Genomic DNA, 20,093 nt, shown 5'->3' on the forward strand with positions numbered 1-20,093 from the left:
TGAGAGAGGGCTCAGCACTCTTGGTTTCGTTTTCTCTGTCATGAAAAGAAACCACCTGACTCTGTGTTTGTTTAGTGTTACAAAATAAAAGGGGGAGGAACAAAGAAAGAAAGAGAAAGCAAGAGAGAGAGAGAGAGAGAGAGAGAGAGAGGAGGAAACAACAGGAATGATTTAAATCTACAACTCTTCATTGACTTTAAAGTATTATTAAAAACTTTAGTAACAGACTCAACACTGTATGACTGCCATGTGTAACATAACTCCTTATACATAATACCCAATAATAATAACAATAATAATAATAAAACAAGCAAATGAAAAGATAAGTACAGCTAAAACAGGGGACTAAAGTAATACATTTCCAATCAGGTGACTTGACCACAAAGCCTAAACAAGGTGTGTTAGAGCTGACAATAAATATGCAGAAGAGCCTCATTCCAGTACTATAATTTACCTGCACTAATTATCTGCCTAATAATCCGACGGTATTTAGCTTTATTCTAATACAAGTAAGCTAAAAAGTACTATAAAGAAAACGTGACAAAAAGTGAAGCCTTTGCTTCTGCTCTATGTCTATCAGATTAAAAAGGAATGGTAGTCCTAAGGCTTCGGTTTTTAATAAATTCTCTGAATGGCGACATAAATCTTGCTTTACAGTGAACATCATTACCCACATTACAGCAGCTTTTAATTCATGGCAGATTTATTTTTTTGTTTTACATGGAAAACATCTGATCATCCTGACAAATTTAATTTTAAGGTGAGGGTTTGGGTTTTCTACTCAACCTTGGCAAGAAACCAGGGGTACGCACAGAAAGACTATCCCTATTTGCAAAAACACAAGAAGTCATTAGCTGAAGTGAAATATAATTGCTGACAAGGAGGCTATGCTAATTTACAAAATAGAACACAATAGAACTTCCTGCACCACCAAGTTAACCATTTAACTTGCTGTATGTATATTTTTAAACCCACAAAAGATATTCGGAAAAAAAAATTTCATTATGTAAAAATTCTTTGTATGAAAAAGTTTGTGTTTCAATTATTTAGCTGTGGCAAATGTTCCTTTACAAGTGTAAAGTAGGCAAGTGGTAGCCAAGCAGACTAGTGATTAGAAGGTTGCTGGTTAAACCCCACCATGCCCAAGCTGCCAATGTTAATCCTCTGTTGATTGCATTGTATCACTCACAGTCTGATAAATGTCATAAATAAATAAATATAAACCCTCAACTGTAGTTCTAAGATGAAATCTAAAAGAAGTCAACAGGAAATAAACACAAAATCCTCAGGTTTAAATATGTAAAACAGTACATTTTTAGCCAAAATACATTAATGAAAGTCAAGAATTGCACACACATTCACAGCTGAAAATGTACATTAAAATTATTTTAGAAAACACATGTAATTTAAATGGTGCAGTAGAAAGAAGTCTTCCCAAAAGTCTCAGTGTAAGAGGAACCTCAAGAGGAACCTATAACAGAACAATTAATGACCTTGGACTGAACCCAATAGTGGCTGAGCTGGATGAGTAAACAGAATGATCTATCTGAGGATTACATACACAATTCTATTATTGTTATTTTGGATCACATAACTTCACGGTTGAATTAAAATGAAGCCGAAACCCAGCGTAGAGGGGCTGACTGAACGTGGTTTGGATGCTGTGGAGAAGCTTCATTTTATTAGAGACACTATAAAAGGACAGAATTCCTGATCTCTGATCCACATACACTCCTATTTTAGTAGGCGATGGAACTTGGAGCTCAATCCGCCTGCTGTTGTGCCAGAAAAAAATTGACGAGGATTTAAGTTCCAGACTCCAGGAATAATGGTTTAACCCAAACACACAGTCACTACCACATCCTTTCCTGCTAATCCCTTTATATGAGACTGATATGAACACATCTCCGATCCACTGCACCTCCCAGTAACAGCGCCCACGTACACGCTCCTTACACAGCACCTGAAGCCAGTCTTCAAATCTCTCTGAATGTTTAGAGTACGGCTGATGTATTTGACTGCCTCTCACCGTTCGGTTCTTCTCAGACAGATGGAGGTTATAATGTGCTGTGTTGGAATCCAGAGTCAGATAACTTAAATCTACAATCAGAAGGAAGGTAGGTTTAAAAAAACCAAAACATTATTTGAGATAAATTACAGCTACATTTTAAATAATTATTGAGGTTTTTCATACAAACAACTTATTTAGTAAGAGTAAGAAAATACTAGAACAAAAAGTAAGAGTAAGAAAGTACTGGAACAAAAAAACTGTTCATTTAAAATATGTTGCTTTTTAAGAAAAATATTAACCGTACATTTCAGTAAATCATCTTTGCTCTTCGGCTCTGAGGGTGAAATGATCTCAAATGCTGCAACTGTGGAGACACATTAAAAAAAGATGAAGACACATTTAAAACATACCAGTGGATGTCAGGGTTTCCCTCCCAAATATGAAAATTGGCTTTAAATGTTTAAATAAATTTCTTGGCACAAAGGAAACACATCATAAGCGATTTGTAGATGTTGGATGTAAGGTTGTCAGGTATTCCATGTATGATAAGATTGAGGATAAACAGGTGACTGAAGCATCCAACACATTCTTTTGCATTTTTTCATAATTAGAAACTAGCAACGCTGGTTGAAATTGAAAATGGTGTTGAAAATATTGACCATATATATTTGGCTAAGAAAAAGCTCATCTTACCATGTGTGGGCATGTTGTTAAATGTCTCCTTGCAAAATTCCTCTATTTGATTCTTCAGTTCTGAGAACGATTTCTTCAGTTCATCAAAGGAGAAACGTTCATTGATAGTGATGTTGGGTGAGTCCTCAAATATAAACGAGTTATTTAAAGACTTGAAGCTCTACGTAGTTGATAAGAAGAAAGACACAGAACCAAAAAGAATGTTATTGATGTCAATTTATCCTTGCACTAATTTGCTTTATCAAAGACATATGGGAACAGCATAACAACATTGGCAACATGACAATTACTACCTCCACAAAATGGATGTGATCTTGTATTTGTAAAAGTTGTTCCATATTAGAGACGCTCTTCTCGAGATCAGAATTCTCCTGCTCCAGTTGCTCCAGAAGTAGTTCAGCTTTCTTCACTTCAGCCTTCTCCTGATCCTCAATCAGTTTTTTCGCCTCTGAACTGATTTTCTCAGTGGAACAGATCAGCTCCTTGAATGTTCCATTACATTCCTGTACTTCTGCCTGTGCACAAAGCTAAAAAAAACATCTAAAGCTGAGCTGTTACCTCCTTTAGTATGGTGTACCCACTATTTTAATATGTTACTTACCTTAATATTAATCACAGCCTGTTTCAGTTCTTCTAGAATTTTTTTATTTTTATAGATTCTCTGCTTGGCATTGATGTGATGCTCCCTTAGGTCACTCTAAAGACAAAAAACATTTTTCATTAGTACATAAATAATAAACAATCACATTTGTAAGCGGTTGAAATGATGAAATGTAACTTTTATTAAAACATGTGTACTATGATGATGCTAAAATACTTACATTCTCAAAATCAAGGCTAAGCTAAGCACTTATACAATGCCTTAGACATCTAAGTTTCCAGATATGCTTCTATATAAAAATATAATTAATTTTATACCCACTGGCAGGTCCTTGTAAATTTTAAGGAACTACCCCACAAACATTTAGCTTTACATGACAATAAAATAAAACATTTCAAACTTATTTACTACAAACAAAATGACATTTCTAGATATTTGAAATTCTAGAGAAACATTTAATCTACCAGATTTTTGTCCTCACCTCCAAATCAGTTCGTTCTGTTACAGCTGCAGCTGTATAATGCAATTTATGATCATTCATCTTACACAAATAACAAATCCAGCTTTGGTCCTTATGACAGTAGATCTCTGCCAGCTTGTCATGTTGATAACACCTCTTCTCCTCTTGTGGTGAGTCTTCAGCTGTTTTTAGCTTTTTTGCTAGAGGCATTTCCTCTGCCATGATTTGGAATTCTCATTAAAAGAGCAGCACTTGGTTATAAGGTTTGTTTCAGATGAAATGAAACTTACACTTGTAAGGTTTTTGCTGGACACGGGAAAGGGTGGAGAGACTGATGAAAAGAGGAGGAGAGTGAAAGCAGAGAGAAAAAGAACAATGAAGACCAGGAAGAGAACAAATAGGAACTGAAGGTGCCGCTCTGTCATTCCTGACTACTGAAACTATCCAGCCATGTTATTGCTCCACCTGTCCACCAGGGGTACTCCCTCAACAACAAGTTCACATCAACAGTTCCACATTTTCTCACTAGGTTAATCCTTTTGCTGTAATGATAATGTACCTGATCTGAATGGACTCAGTTAATTCCACCAAAATCTCTGTACGCAATGCACAAACACACACTGAATAAGACAAAAATCCATTATGCAGTCTAGAACTTCTGAAACTCAATGCAGGCTCATTGGAAGTAGGTTTAGTCTGATGGATCCATTTTCTTCTAATCAGGTGGGGAAGGGGTGGTGGTTGCATTGGAGGAAGATCCAACTCCTGAAGTACTCCTGAAGTACTCCTTCAGATGTCTTGTGAGGTAAATACCTCAGTCTGTCAGATATGTTTTGATCTATTAAGTAGGTGGACCTAATGTATTGGCTCATTTATTAAAGTTTAGTAACAAAGTTGCGTGGGTATTGATGCATTTGTCAAATATGTAAACCTCCATTGTATACACATTGTTATGGTGCAACCGATTACATAAAATGACTTTGCCAATCCATTCAATTCATACTATTCTGAAAGTGTGCTAACGACATTGTACCTATTATTGCTCACATAACCAGAAGAAATACAGGAGCTGGTGTGTCATTACGAAAAGGCTGCAAAGGAAAATATCATACTGATAAATGTAGCAAAAAACTAAAGCAATGATAAAGAAAATGCTGGAGATTATGGTGGAAGGTTGGAACTTGATTCCCTCTTATGTTTGGGAAGCAGAGTATCAAATACTAAAGAATGTGCTGGTCTGGTGAAGTCAGGAGTGGCACTGGTCATGGTGGTGTTGATCAAATTGACAATGATATGGGAAAACAAGTCAATTAGCACCATTACCAAGCCACGATTAATGAAAGCCTTGGCCAGTAGCCACATATGGACATAAAGCCTGGACACTGAGGAAAGAGGCTTTGAAGTATGTCTGTAGGAATTTGTGCCCATTCAGTCAAAAGAGCATTTGTATGGCTGGGCACTAATGTTTGTCAAGAAAGTCTCAGTTTATGTTCCAGTTCATTCCAAAGCTTTTGAGTGGGGCTAAGGTCAGGGTCTCTGTTCAGGCCACTGGAGTTTTTTTGAATTAAGCTTTTCTTCATGTCTTTATAGAGCTTGCTTTGTGCACAGGGGCACAGTCATGCTGGAACAGGAAAGGCCTCCTTTAAACTGTTGTTGAAATTAAAAGAGTTGTCCTTATACTTTCATCCATGTAGCGTATGCTAATGTACAAAATGTTTATTGAAGAACTAGATTAGATCCCATTAAATGTTGTCACATATTTATTATAATTATATAACTAATTAATTAATCATAACTATTCATAAACATAAACATTCTAGGGTCCACTGCTGGTTTTCATTATTCTGCCTATTATTCAGTTACAAATGCACTTTTTTTTCATTGTGTAAGCAAATCTTAAACAAGCTCACTTAATTACCCCAGCAGCATCTCTAACCAACAAACAAATTTACTGCTGAATCCTTCGGTCTGCATCCTCACACCAGCAGACTGTGAAATGACGATTTTTAAACCACGACCATGTCCAGTCTCTTCCTGCTCGCTGTTTGACAGAGTGCTAAATTAGACTTATTGATTACAGCTGACCACTTTAAAAATGTGAAGTTGCTGTTGTGCTTTTCCATGAATCACAATGTACTGGTACAGTTACAGTTCCTTCATTAATGTTTACGGACAATAAGAACATTATTATCATGGCCAGATCATGTAGGCAGAACACGATGTGTGTCCTGCATTTAAAATACCGATATCACATCACGGTTTTCTGAATTATTCTTTCCTACCAAAAACTGGTCATAATGTGTGCTTGGTTGATTTATACCATAAAATGTGGCACACTAGCAGTGCAACACAATGGGTGTGTTCGAAAAGCTAGGGAGCTCTCTACATAGACACATTTTACGTCATCCTACGCGCCCTCCCGAGAAGGAGGCTGTTTGAAATCCTAGATGCCCTAATATGCTCTCTAGTTAGGCATCTTAAAATTTCAACACTATTTTCACTCAAGAACGAGTGAGCATCGGAAGCATCCTTAGTGATCAAGGCAATCCCAGCATTCAGTGCTGCAGCTCTTCTCTCACAGAAAATTAAAAATAACATGGCTGACAGTGCGGAGAAACGAACGAGTTATTTTCAAATGTAAATAAATTAGTATTGATTTTTAACTTGTATAAACTTGCACAAGTGTTTTTATTTGCAAGTTTGGGCTTGTCAGTGAATTTAACCATTTTCGGTACACGAAGGGAGATGTTAGGTGACATGCTAGCGCGCTGTGCCACCTCATCTAGGGTGACCAAACGTCCGTATTTCCCGGGACATGTCCGTATTTCACGTCCTGTCCCGGGCGTCCCGGGTTTTTTTTTAAAAAGTGAGGAAATGTCCTGGTTTTTAAATTACCTTCATTGGACCATTACATTTACAGGCACTAGGGCACTGCGCACGGCGCTGCGTGTGACGTAATCCCTGAGCCGCGTCAGTGAGGGCAGCCCTGTTCTTAATCAGAATGTAGACAGCGTGACTGTCAGTACGCAAGCAACATGCCGAAGCGCAAGTGTATGTTTACCGACGATTTACAAAAGAGTTTCCCCGCTTTCAGACCGGGTCGAGACAAATGGGAAGCCTTGTGCACAGTGTGCAAAGCAGGCACTTATGTCTCGGTGTCCAATGGAGGTGCAAGGGATCTGAAAAGCCACCTGGACACCGAGAAGCATAAAACAGCTGTCCGAGGCGAGAGTAGTGCTAGCTCGATCACACAGTACTTTGTCAAACCAGGGAACGAGGATGCAGTGAATGCAGCGGAGGCTGCATGGTCATTTCACACAGTGAAACATCACAACAGTTATAGATCTATGGACTGCACAAGTTCATTGTTGAAAAAGACCCTCCCCGATTCAGACACAGCCAAAAAGTTTAGTTGTGCCCGAACTAAGACCGAGGCTATTGTTGACGGTGTTCTGGCACCTCATTCTGTAGAAGTGGCGCACGAAGCGCTCAAAAACATCCCATTTTGTGGTGTAAGCACTGATGGGAGTAATCACGGTGCGGTGAAAATCTTCCCCATAATTATTCAGTACTTTGATTGGAAGGAGGGTGGTGTGCAGAGTAAACTAATTCAAGAGTTTTTGTTGTTGACTTTTACTGAAAAGCATTTTTAATAAACCAACTGTAAATATCATGTTATTGTAGGATTACGTGGGCCTATGTTAAGTGAGTGCATGCCCCCCCCCCCCCCCCCCTAAGTAGTGCGTTCGAATAACCTGCCTTATAAGTCTGCCTTATTAGAATCCTCTCTACTGAGGCAGCTGCCTGTGTAGGCAGTAAGACAGCAAGGCAGCTCCCTTGGTTTTCGAACACACCCAATATATTTGATTACCATCACCTTAAAAAGGAGAAGCAGTATTTGTATAACTGTATAACTGTTTTAGGAATATAGGGATAGGCCAGGATGGAGGGATCAATCAGCTGCCCTACAATCCACCATAAATTATTTCTGCTAAGAAAGTGAGCAGTGAATAAAATGGAGGGGGGGGGGGGGCGCTATGTGTTTAGATTAGTCATGACATAGCACATTATCACCAATGGCAAAATCTAATCAGTCTTTTATTTACAATTGTAAACTCGTTATTCTGCTTGCAAACCGTGTCATGTTCATTATGAAATACAATTCCAACATTACAAGCTGCTGACTGTTTTCATCGTCAGTAATGACAAGAAACAAGAACCGGTGCAAAAGAAATAATAATCAACAAAAATCATCTGCAAATCATTTTCCTCAGAAGAACAATCATCGATCGGTGCCACATTAGTGCTGCAGTGTGAAAAAGAAATGGCATTTTATACCAGATCACATGGCAGGGATCAAGACCCATTGCCATAGTTCATTTAGCAATACAAGAACACTCTGCTCCGACTGCTGGACTCCAGCTTTGATGCCTGAGACGTAATACAAGAACAACAAAGGAAATACAGGTCTGGCATAAATGACAAGGGTGGCGCTGTCCACAGTCAAACAGTATTTGCATTGTCAGCAGCTATAAGGCTGCAATGCACGAAGAAAAAAGCCCCCATTTAAAAACCAGCAGCTTAAAGCTCGAATGCAGTTTGTTACTGATCACATGGGCACAGCAGCCTTTAAGCCCAGGGCAATGTAAAGCTTGTTTGACTTGTGGACAGTGTCACCTGATCACCTCATGTTCTTAATTGTGGCCTTTTTCGTGCTTAGGTTACATTTGAGCATCCAGACAGAATTTCCCCAGTGTGATGTATGCAAAGAGACCAGTGTTCCGAATACTTTCTAATAAGTGCAGTCAAAGCAGGCATGCTTACAATTAAGGTCAGAAGTTTGCATACACCAAGCTACGAGCTAAGAGGCTGTTGTGCAATGTGTTTTTACTTTTTCTATGTCTGTATGATCAACAGCAGACTTCAGTCAGATTTGGGGTGCTGATTTTGAGGCAGGGGCTTGTGTTTTGCACAGCAGGCTCAAGCTTAGTTGACTGTGAACAGGGTCAACCAAGTCCCAGCAGCTTCTTATTCATTGTGGACCTGTACTTTTGCTTTGTTTTCATGGTTCTTATAATACATCAAAATTTATTTTGAGACCACTGTCCTGGGTCATTTTTGATCGGTAGAGATACACTATATGGTCAAAGTATTTGGACACCTGACCATGAGCTTACTGGACATTTTGTTTCAAAAACAAAAGGCATTGATGCTGTTCAGTGGGGCTGAGGTCAGGGCTCTGCCACTGGAGTTTCTTCAAACCAAGCTTTTCTTTATGTCATTATAGATCTGGCATTGTACACAGGGGCACTGTCATGCTGGAACAGGAATAGGCCTTCCTTAAATCTTTGCTGCAAAGCTGGAAGCATATCATTTACTTTATATAAGTGATTTATTATACCTGTTAGCAATTGTTGTGGATAAAACACATGCATTTAAAAATGTAAAGGGTGTCCCAATACTTTTGGCCATAGCGTGTAGTTAGTGCTCTCCTCCAAGCATGTTTAACCTCACACAAAGAGTCGAAAGTTTTAGCATCACAGGCCTGTAGCTGTCAGGAAGCAGGACAATAAAATAAAAGGAACTGCACAAATAAACAACATGGAGCTGCAAAAAATACTTTTTTAACAAACATGAGTTATGAACAGTTACAATGATAAGTAACGTCACCTTGTTCTTCCTGTACCTGTAGCATTTATTAGTTTTATAAATAATAGACCTTCATGCTTTTTTCACTGTTTATTAAACAGATGTACGTTTTCCACTATTGTCCAGACAAGACTGGTTTTATTTCCTTCGCCAGATCTGTCTTTAGCGTTTTGTTTTTATCATGTTTTAACTTCACCTTCACCAGAGCGTCAAATAAATCAGAAGCTGTTTATATTAAGCAAAGCAACATGGAAGAACAAGGCAAACTTTTTAACTGTAGTTTCTAGTTTTAAGTGTCTTCAAATGTGTTTTCTTCATTAAATCTTTATTCCTCCAACACAATTTAATTACTACACTGGTTGATTTTGTTGACAATGTTCAGTGTTTCCTTCAAGTTCCAGGGGCCCAGGTTTCTCAGAACCACAGTCCAGTCAGGGTGAGGGCTGGGCAGTTGCTTCCAGCAGTTCTAAAAAGAGTTTGTGCATGGGTACACGCCCGTCCTGCTTAATGCTGCAGAAATGCTGCACGGCCTTGGCTGAGATCTGTCGCAAGAGAGGCAGGGTCATGATAAGTTTGCCCGCCCTACGTGGGTCATCCTCATGGTGGTGCCGCTCGTAGTCTTGCAGGGCCTCATGCACACAGTCCTGCAGCCTCTGGACCGCCTCGATGTCCTCGATATGCATAGAGTCTGGGACAGAAAACATTGGATACAGAATTTATTAAAACAATTTAAAACATATTTCATTCACATCCTTACTAAAAAAACATGCCAGTGAGTGGATTGGCTACTCTAAACAGCCTGGCTGAAGACTGTTTGATGACCCAGCTTTAGTACCTGTAAATTGGACCCTCAGTCGATGGTGCTGCTTGTGTGTGTGTGTGTGTGTGTGTTTGAAACAATACCTGAGTTAGCAAGTGCGATGGCTTTAAGAGTGACAAACTCCTCTCTCTCAAGTTGCATGGCTCTGTACTTCCTGACCAGCTGCAGGATGGCAGTGTGGAGCTCGAGCAGACCGGCCCGCTTCGCCTGATCCAGATCCATCACATAGTCCTCAGCAAACACCAGTGAGTCCTGAGCGTCCAGCGAGCGGAAGACCACACGCAAGATGAGGATCTCCATCCAAGCGCTCTGCAGGAGACGCATTTGATCAGGTAAAGAGAGGCTGGAGAAACCTAGAATAGGACAGAGGAAAAACACCATGTAAAACAAACAGTAAGTATTAATAATGAGCGTTAGCCAATCATGTAGCACTGCTGAGCTTCAAACCCGTATAGATCCCCTGTGCCACTCGACAACAACAACATCTGAATTTTACTTTGGTAGCAGAAGACAGGTTATAAGCGTGTTATATAGATACACATGTGTCTGTGTTCACTCCCACCCCCACATTTAATACATAACAGCCAGAACCAATCACTGCCAAGGAGTTGTGTTCTACAGCACCACTATGTGCCATCAAGGTTTGAAGTGCCAGACCGTGTTGAAAACCCACATAAGATACCTATAGAGCCGAAGCAAATGCAACACTCACCTGCACTGTATTTACTGACCTGTACCGTCCCCAAACACATGCACACACACATATACACACACACACCTGGTCTGATCTAGTACTTTGTTTTGTAAGCATTACTACATAGGCGAGTGTCAACACAAAAACAGGTGCCACTTTATTTTGTGTGTGTGTGTGTTTACTTATTGCCGATAAAACATAAAGTACAAAACAGCATCCGTCTGTTTGTGTGTGTGTGTGTGTGTGTGTGTATGTGTGTGTGTGTGTACCTGGAAGATGTTTGGCCCAGCCAATATTGAGCACCAGCTCACGGTCGGCGAGGTCGCATAGCGTGGTCAGAGCTTTGATGTCATCGTCAGGGAGTGCAGGATCAGGCATGGCATAGACTTTCTCTGGCTCTGCCCCCAACAAGTGGGATACCAGCTTGTTCTCACCACTGTAGAGGTCTGACACACACAACACACACACGTTCTTCAGATATTTCCACTTTTTTGGAACATGTAGGCATTATTGTATTTGAAATGTGTGGATCCCAAGTTATTGGGGTGTGTGGTGTTGTACCTGAACGTGATTTTTTGTGCACGAGGGGGAACTGATGGTTTAAGTAAGAGTTTCCATCTGGGTCTGTAACTCGTTTGTATTTCTGCCGACCTCCTCGAACCCTGTCCAGTCGCACACCTGAAACACAACACACAGACTTTCATTGATTAGGTGACAGCATTTGGCAGCTGTAGTTGTGTGCGTGTGTGTGTGTGTGTGTGTGTGCATGTGTGTGGATACATGACTGGTTTTATATGGGTTCACTGATTTCCAGTGGAAACCGGTTCTGAAACCAGTTCCAGTTGGTAAATGTTACACATCAAACCAACTCAACACACTAAAAGAGCAACCTGCATCAAACAAGTGTGTACACTAAGCTTAAATGTGTATGTGTGTTTGTTTATGTTCGCGTGTGTGTGTCATAATCCAGGTTGCCGTGCGTCCTTGTGTGTCCTTTAGTTGAAGCAGGTGTGAGATTAATTGGATTCCATTATTACTATCGATCCGTGGTGTCAGATTTAATAAAGCCTTGATTACCGTCTGTGATTTTGTGCTCATGAGCCACGCTTTGCCCCTCTTCCCCCTTATTTATTTTGATGTGAGTGTGAGATAATTGAGAAATGCAGTCATATTAATGAACTGGTACATCTATACACCTGAGGTCAAAAGTTTACATACACCTGTGATGGCCGTGTATTTACTGCCATTTTTGGGATTTTTCTGACTTTGATTATTTTAATAATTTCATTCTGGAAGTTCTATGATTTAACTGAACTGTCTGGCACGGCTTCTTAAACAAATATGACCGACTACTGTGTCCTTTTTATACACATGCTTGCAAAAGACCTAAAGTTTTCTTTATGCTGAGAGAAACTTTGCCTAAATGGTGAATGAGAATATGGCTCATGGATGACATCGTCCACAGCCAAGTGAGTTTTATATCTTAGTGAGCTTAGAGACTAGTGTGCAAAACAAACAAAAAACTGTGCCTGATTTTACTCTGTCTATATGATTATTCAAGCTTTAAGAAGCTTCTTCCTTTGCAGCTAAGCCTTTGTTACCTTACGTAAAGCTCATCTGACTGTGGACAAAGTCACCCAAGTTCCAGCAGTTTAGTTTTCTAATTCATGGAACTTATGAAACACGTTTTTAAAGGCACTTGTATTACATTCTTGGTGGCACAGGCAAATTAGAACTTTAAAGTTTGCATGTTCATTTAGGACTGGAAACATTCGAATGATGCAAATTAGAAATCAGAACATCAGAGTTAATAAGATTAAAACTTCATTAAAACTTCATATTGGGAAGGTTATGCTGCCCTGCAGATTTGTGGTGGGCCACGACCTGGTGGACATGCAGTTCTTGCTGCATTTACAGTAACCTGCAGCTCCTGCATTTCTTTATTTCATACACAAACACTCACCCTCTCTCAGCATGCCCACTGAGATACACTTGGTGAAACGACAAGCCTGGCAGGATTTCCTCCTCCTCTTGGTGATCTCACACTCACTGCTTGCTGGACAGGTGTATTCAATACTTCCTGTGGGTGAAGGAGTGAAAGCAATGAGAGCCAAGTCGTAGCAAGGTGCTACAGAAACTAATGGACAAAATTCCCTTAATCTCACACAACACACACACACACACACACACACAGACAGACACACACACACACACACACACACACACACAGTCTTACACCTGATAAAAGGATTTCCATAATTAATCCCAACTCAGATGTAATCCTATGGACCAACCACTCACTCGCTCTCTCTCTTTACACACACACACACACACACACACACACACACACACACACACATTCACACTATTTATTTACTAACAACTAGGCTTAAAACTGAGGAAACACACAAGGACATGGAAGGACCTTCTCACAAAAAAATGACCAGGTCCTCAGGACCCAGGGTTTTTTTTCCCTGGGGAATCTTTACATCTTCTACCATTTTAGTGATTTCCAGTTCCCTATTACAATTAAAAATAAAAAAAAATTGTTTACACGAGAACCTTCCTTCTCCTCCTTTACATCATATCAATCAAACAAATTTAGGATTAAAAGTTTGTTTTTTATAGAGGCTTAAAGAAAACGTAATTATATTTTATGTTATGTACATGTATGGATCATTAAATTTGCTGCATTTTGCTATTATGAAGTATCTACATCAAACAAATAATTGTATTGATAGATCTAGAGTTAGAACCCACTGTGCACTGCTCACGTTAAGCTTAGAGACATTAAAAACACCAAAATATTTTACTATTATTTACCTAATAAATATAGAAGTTCTGCTTACTTGTGCTCTTGTGCTTTATTTCTTACAATTTATGTCTGTAGCTTTCTTTCCACTGTAAAAGACAGGCTTCAGTTTCTTTATTATACACTATAAACACTTGTAACACCTGCATAAAGCGTTCCGGGCGTGGTGATGTAAAGCTTGCTTGACTGTGGTTAGTGTCACCCATGTTCTAAAAGCTCCGTATTCATTACAGACCTGTTGTTGGTTCTTAATTAAATTTGACCATCCTGACAAATTTCCACTTTATACGGTGACAGTTTGGGTTTTTGTCTTAAGTTTGGCATAAGTGGACCCCCCCCCATGCTGGTTCATGGTTCTGGTTCTGTACATCAAGTGGTTTTATGTTCTAACCTTGTATGGTGCGTTTAAAGAATGCTTTACAGGCCTCGCACGATGCAACACCATAGTGGAAACCGGATGCGACGTCTCCGCACACCAAACACATGCGTTTGGGCCCTGCAGTTCCTCCATACTCGCTCTTCTGCGGCTGCCCTGAAACAGCTTCATGCCTAAACTCGGCCCCTGAGGCATGATATGAGTCTGGTGAGGCCACGGTCATTTGGTCTCCCCTGTTTATAGAGCAGTAGCTGTCAGATGATGAGCCACTGGGACTGTGATGCATCAGAGAGGCAGGGCTTTCGGGCTCAGCCTTGATGAAGCCTGGGTAAAGAACATTGATGGGCATCATATCCAGGAAGCTGTAAAGAAAAAAAATAGTTGTGATGAGGAAGGTATTTAAATGTTTTATCTTTTAGAAATCTTTGGAGAAAATTCCATCATGTCAGCTAAAGCACATCCTAAAATTTCCACTTCGAGTGCAGGACTGGCGGCAAGTGGCCTTTTTTCTCACAGCGCTCACCTCCCACTTTCCCACGTCTGATTTCTACACATATTTACTGTACACATAACACTATACCTGTTAATACCTGTACATCAACATTCAACCAGGTGTGTGGCACCACCCCCACCACGCACACAGGCTTCTGGAAATGTGCCAGTAACGTGATGTTGAAGCTGATCTGGCTTTTCCTGTGGGAACTACAGGATTAAGTCCAGGCTGATCTAATCACCACTATTACAATCCTATTGCTGTAAAGCTCCTTCGATGCCCAGGTATTTTCTCCACATGCTCTGTAATCACCAAACACAACTTGTGGTTTCCATTGCTTGACAGCTTGCTCTGTCAGTTCATGTACTGGCTTGCATTTTGCAGAAGGTCTAGAACTCTTTAGGTTGTGCCGGTTACTTGACTGGTATTACACCCGACCCACACCCTTCACAAATTTTACTTACACCCATCACCTTACAGGTGTTGAGCCCACATATTGGTTCCACTTTGTCAATCTGGGCTAAGACCAGGTTCCATAAATGGCCCTGTCAGCTGGGCTTTAGCTGGGAGGCTTGGTAATCCCTATGAAGACTGGGTACATCTAATCTGTACAATATATGGCAAAAAGTATGTGGACACCCCTTATAATGATTAAGTTTAGGTGTTTCGGCCACACCTATTGCTAACAGGTAAATACAAATACAAGTAATTCATTTCATTTTTATCAGCCGCTTTATCCTGGTCAGGGGGGCGCCTATCTGGTTTCACCCAGAAACACTGGACGCAAGGCAGGAACACCCTGGTCAGGGAACCAGTTCATTGCAGGGTTTCAACGATCCATCCTCAGACATAGACAAATAGAGCACAGCCGGGTTGATAGCACAGCTGAGATTCAAACCCGGACCTCAGCAGGGTGGTCTAGCTTAAAAAACAGCTAAATAAATTATGTGAATTAGGTTACGTGCGTTTAACATTATGGCAACAGTTTAGAGAAGACCCTTTCTCGTTCCAGCATGATTGTGCTCCTGTGCACAAGGCAAAGTATATAAATACATGTTTATGGCCTGCACAGAGATATATATTGGAACCCAAGCCAGGTTTCCAGCATGTGTGCCAGACCTCGCAACAAGTGCTGTTTTCACAGAATGTGAACAAATTGCCACACTTTAAAGTCTTGTTGAAAGCCTTCCCAGAAGAGTGGAGGCTGGTAAAGCTGCAAAAGCAAAATTATTATTAGATGACTGACTTCACTGGCGCAAGAAAAATTATGTACATTTAATTTTCCTATAATGACGTTAATATGTTTTTAATAGTTGTAGTTTGTGTGCCAGTCTGGCGCCTTATCAGCAGATTTGGCACCTACAATCTCCTTCAACGTGTACCGCATTTCCGCTGGTCCTCCCCATAAATCAGTCTATTGTTCTTATTCCTCAAGTTCTGTGTAAACTATGCATGTTGTTGCTGGATCTGCACGGCGAGCCGTGTTTGCCGTTACGCTTTCATCCCGTCCGACAGATAAGGCCGGAGCCGTGTGACCTGCAATGACTCTGCAAATCCGTCTGTCTCAAAGCCACAGATTTCTCAACAGGAGGTTGTGGAATCAAATCCCAGCTCTGCCAGATCCATACATTTGACTGACTCAGCTGCTGATATGGATCGTGTTTGAACTGGAAGTTGCTGGAAGTGTCTGGTGGCATCCATTCACACATTAAGCCAAGCAGTATAAAGAGGCCTTACTCAAGGGTCCAACAGGGAAATTCAAGAATTTAATTCAAGAACCCAGGGAACAACATTATGTCAATCGCCTGGCCAGATACACTATATGGCCAAAAGTATTTGGACACCTGACCATGAGCTTAGTGGACATCTCACTTTAAAAACAAATGGTAGTAAAATAGAGTGAGCTCTATGTGATCTGTTCAGTTATAGCAACAGCCACTCTTCTGAGAAGGCTTCTCTGAGAACTTTGAAGTATGTATGTGAGCTTTGTATGGCTGGGCACTGATGTTGGTCAAGAAAGCCTCAATTGATGTTCCAGTTCATTCCAGAGCTGAGTGGGGCTGAGTTTCATAGAGCTGTTAAGTTTTATAGAGCTTGTTTTGTGCACATTTGGAACAGGAAAGTTAGAAGCATTTATTTTATATAATTGATTTATCACACATGTTGGCAGTTTTTTGTGGGTGAAACATGAATTCAGTAATTAGAACAGGTGGCCCAATACTTTTTAAATAGAGTTAATTAATATGGATGTGTCTCTTGTCCCAAAAAAGCAAGACATCTAAACTTGACCATGACCCAACTTTCTTTTACACCTGATTAGACACAGGTTCAGTGACAAATTAAAAGAAAAGAACCTGAGTGCAGGAACGTAGTGAGTGCAGATACAGATTTACTGCAAAATATTATTAAACAACAAACATACTTACATACATACTGGTATTTACACTAATACTGAGCAGGAGCAGAGGACCTTAATTTCGGAACTGGTGTCAAGATCCACCTGCATTTATGTATTGATGGAATTTCAGTCACAGATAGTTGTGTGTTTTATAGCATGTGTGGATACACCAAGAGAATGGTGCAGGCCCAAATGTGTGCCCCTCATTTCAGTAAGAATGCCTTCAGCTCTGTTATGCTGTACGAAAACATGTTGCTGTCTTGGTTTTTGGTCACTTGTCCCCTTAAATGTAAGGGTCACTGCAAACTGAGTATTCTCACAGTGACCCCAAACACAGGGCATGAGCACTCACTAAATGATTTCATGAATTTCAAATTATTTCAGTAGTATAGGGGATCAAGTGAACAGGGACCCAGACCATGCAAAACACCTATCCAAAAGCATCTTCAGTCATTTGGTCAGCTTTTTAGTTGCTTTGCCGCCTGTCTATGTGTACTGTAGAAAAAAGTGATTGAGTCTCAAGGTTCTATGACTGCTAAAGTTTTCAACTCTGCCACTTATGGTGCGTATGATTGATCCAGCTAAAGACTTCTCTGTGCCCATATAAACAGAGCCACACATTACAATCAGAAGTCTTAAAGGCTTGAAGTTGTTTTGAGCCAAGATCCATGCAAAACTCAGGTCTACCAGCTTCTTGAACACAGGTGTCACAGTGAAGTGAGCTTAACATCCACTTGCAAAAAAGAAACCACCGCTCCAAAATGCCCATGTTAAAGCTTGAACAAAGCTTATTGCTGCTATTTGCACTGGAGCCTCAAAGCTGATAGTGATGTAAAGCTTGCATGACTGTGGACAGTGCCAACTGTCAAACCAGAAAAGGTGTGCATTAAACTTCCAGTCAGATAACATCTAAAACAGATGCCCTTCCAATGTTTGTTCAACTGCCCTGTGTCCACTCGGATCATGATATACGCAGAAGATCTGAGAAGATAAACAGCTATGATGATAGGAGGCGTATCTCCGTTATTAGTAGGTTGGGTGTGATATATACAGTATGATCTCTTGTCATATTAAAAGCACTTTGATAAATGAACGTTTATTTCATTCATGCTTTTCTCAGCCATCAAGTTATCTACAGAGCAAAGTGGTGCAGATCTGAACATCGTGGATCTATCACTCTATCACTCTAATTTTTTAAATGACCTTTGAACTGATGTACATTTGTACAAACTGTAAGTGACCAGGGTGAATAGACTGAGAACAAATATGATAAAAATGAACAGCGAAAGATGACAGATCAGCAGCAGCAATGAATCTGAAGCAGCTAATCAAACTGATGAATACACATATCATATTTTGACAAGGTTTTGTGTGTGTGTGTGTGTGTGTGTGTGAGAGAGAGAAAGTGAGAGAGAGAGAGAGAGAGAGAGAGAGAGAGAGAGAGAGAGAGAGTGAGAGAGAGTGTGTTTTGTATTGAACCCCTTTACCCCTACACTGATATTTGTGAATTTTCAAACCAGTACTATACAGTTCGTGGGCCTTTAATAGTGAATTAATTGAATCAATTAAAGAATCATGTAGGTTTGACAGCTAGATAACAGCTCACCAAAGCTATCAAAGTCTAAACATTAAGATCAAGCAGCAGCCTGGCAGCAAAAAAAATAATAATAATAATACATTTTACACTTTATAACATAAATGTAAATAAATATGACATGAAAGCAGGTAAGTCAAGATGAATCACTTACTCAGGCTGATAAAGCTCCACTAGATCCATGATGAGACACAAGCTGGGATCATACTCTAACTACCAAGTGTCTGATGTTTCTAATTATTACCTTTTTCTCTTGTTGATGGAACTTTTGAGCCCTGATTTCTTATTGCCTACGCCAGGACAGAAGATCAGAGTGACTCTGCCAGCTTAAACACTGGAGCAAAGCCACTCATGTATGAATAATAATTAGATAGTTTGCATAATCCTGCCCCTTCACCAATACTAGTGAAGAGAGAGCCGGTGCTCTAGCCAACAGGATGACAGAGGAATGTGTGTGTGTGTTGGGGGAAAGGTGGGATGGGGTGTGACCAAAGAGATTTAAAGATAGAATAAGAGCGAGAGAGAGAAAGTGATGAGCATCTTAACACTCCTCCTTATCATCTAGTTCTATCATTCTATAACATTCCTCCCACGTTTTAATCTACTTAATGGCATGTTAATATCAATGATAGAACTGTGACATTTATACATACAAACACATACATCATATGTTTGTGATCAGGGTGGCAGTTTACTGGGTGTATGGTATCACTCATTCACTCACTCACTCAAACCTAGGGTTAAACCTCTCCCCTATGCATGACATCCATGCTGGCCAAAGAGGTCCACAGACTAGCACACAACACCTCTGACACATGTGAAGCCATCCAACTCTACTGTTTGACAGCCAGCAGCAGGAACACTGCCAGGAGGGAGTGGACTACTGCAACTCCCTCCTGGCAGGAGCTCCCATGTCCACTATTAAACCCTTGCAGCTCATTCAAAATGCAGCTGCCCGTCTGGTTTTTAACCAGCCCAAACACTGCCACATCACCCCACTGCTGCGTTCTCTTCACTGGCTTCCTGTAGCTGCACGCATTCAGTTTAAAACACTGATGCTCGCCTACAAAGCCAAAAATGGACCAGCGCCAAGCTACCTTCGTGGTCTAATCAAACCCCGCTCTGTACCACGCAACCTCCGAGCCTCTAGTCTCGCTCGACTTGAGCCTCCACCCAGGACTAAAGAAAGACAAGCATCAAGGCTCTTCTCTGTTCTAGCACCCAAGTGGTGAAATTAACTTCCTCTGTCCGTACGAACATCTAAGTCTCTTGCTGTCTTTAAAAACCAATTAAAAACCCACCTTTTTACTAAACACTTAAGCTGACTTGTACTTATTTACTAAAAAAGATTTTCCATTTCCAAAGGGAAAAAAAAACAAAACACTTTGGTTCTAACAGGTTTCAGCAGATTTGTGTTCTTCGACTGTTGTTTACTTAAACTTGAGAAATGAAATGTTCACTATGGAAGCACTTCTGTAAGTCGCTCTGGATA

General features: G+C 40.4%; 2 protein-coding genes across 2 annotated transcripts; both read right to left on the minus strand.

The window, feature by feature from the left end:
* Positions 1 to 1,576: 1,576 nt before the first annotated feature.
* On the minus strand, positions 1,577 to 3,908 carry LOC134320526 (tripartite motif-containing protein 16-like protein). Its single transcript, XM_063001938.1, has 5 exons — positions 3,852 to 3,908; positions 2,998 to 3,219; positions 2,705 to 2,864; positions 2,316 to 2,375; positions 1,577 to 2,100 (listed from the first exon to the last, which is right to left on the minus strand). Exons 1-5 carry the CDS (start codon positions 3,906 to 3,908, stop codon positions 1,577 to 1,579), a joined length of 1,023 nt encoding a protein of 340 aa, XP_062858008.1.
* A 5,937-nt stretch (positions 3,909 to 9,845) lies between these two features.
* Positions 9,846 to 18,784, minus strand: esrrgb (estrogen-related receptor gamma b). Its single transcript, XM_063001084.1, has 7 exons — positions 18,756 to 18,784; positions 14,132 to 14,478; positions 12,892 to 13,008; positions 11,490 to 11,606; positions 11,198 to 11,374; positions 10,318 to 10,587; positions 9,846 to 10,102 (listed from the first exon to the last, which is right to left on the minus strand). Exons 1-7 carry the CDS (start codon positions 18,782 to 18,784, stop codon positions 9,846 to 9,848), a joined length of 1,314 nt encoding a protein of 437 aa, XP_062857154.1.
* Positions 18,785 to 20,093: the final 1,309 nt, after the last annotated feature.

This window comes from Trichomycterus rosablanca, chromosome 9 (genome assembly GCF_030014385.1).
Source record: "Trichomycterus rosablanca isolate fTriRos1 chromosome 9, fTriRos1.hap1, whole genome shotgun sequence".
NCBI lineage: Eukaryota > Metazoa > Chordata > Actinopteri > Siluriformes > Trichomycteridae > Trichomycterus > Trichomycterus rosablanca.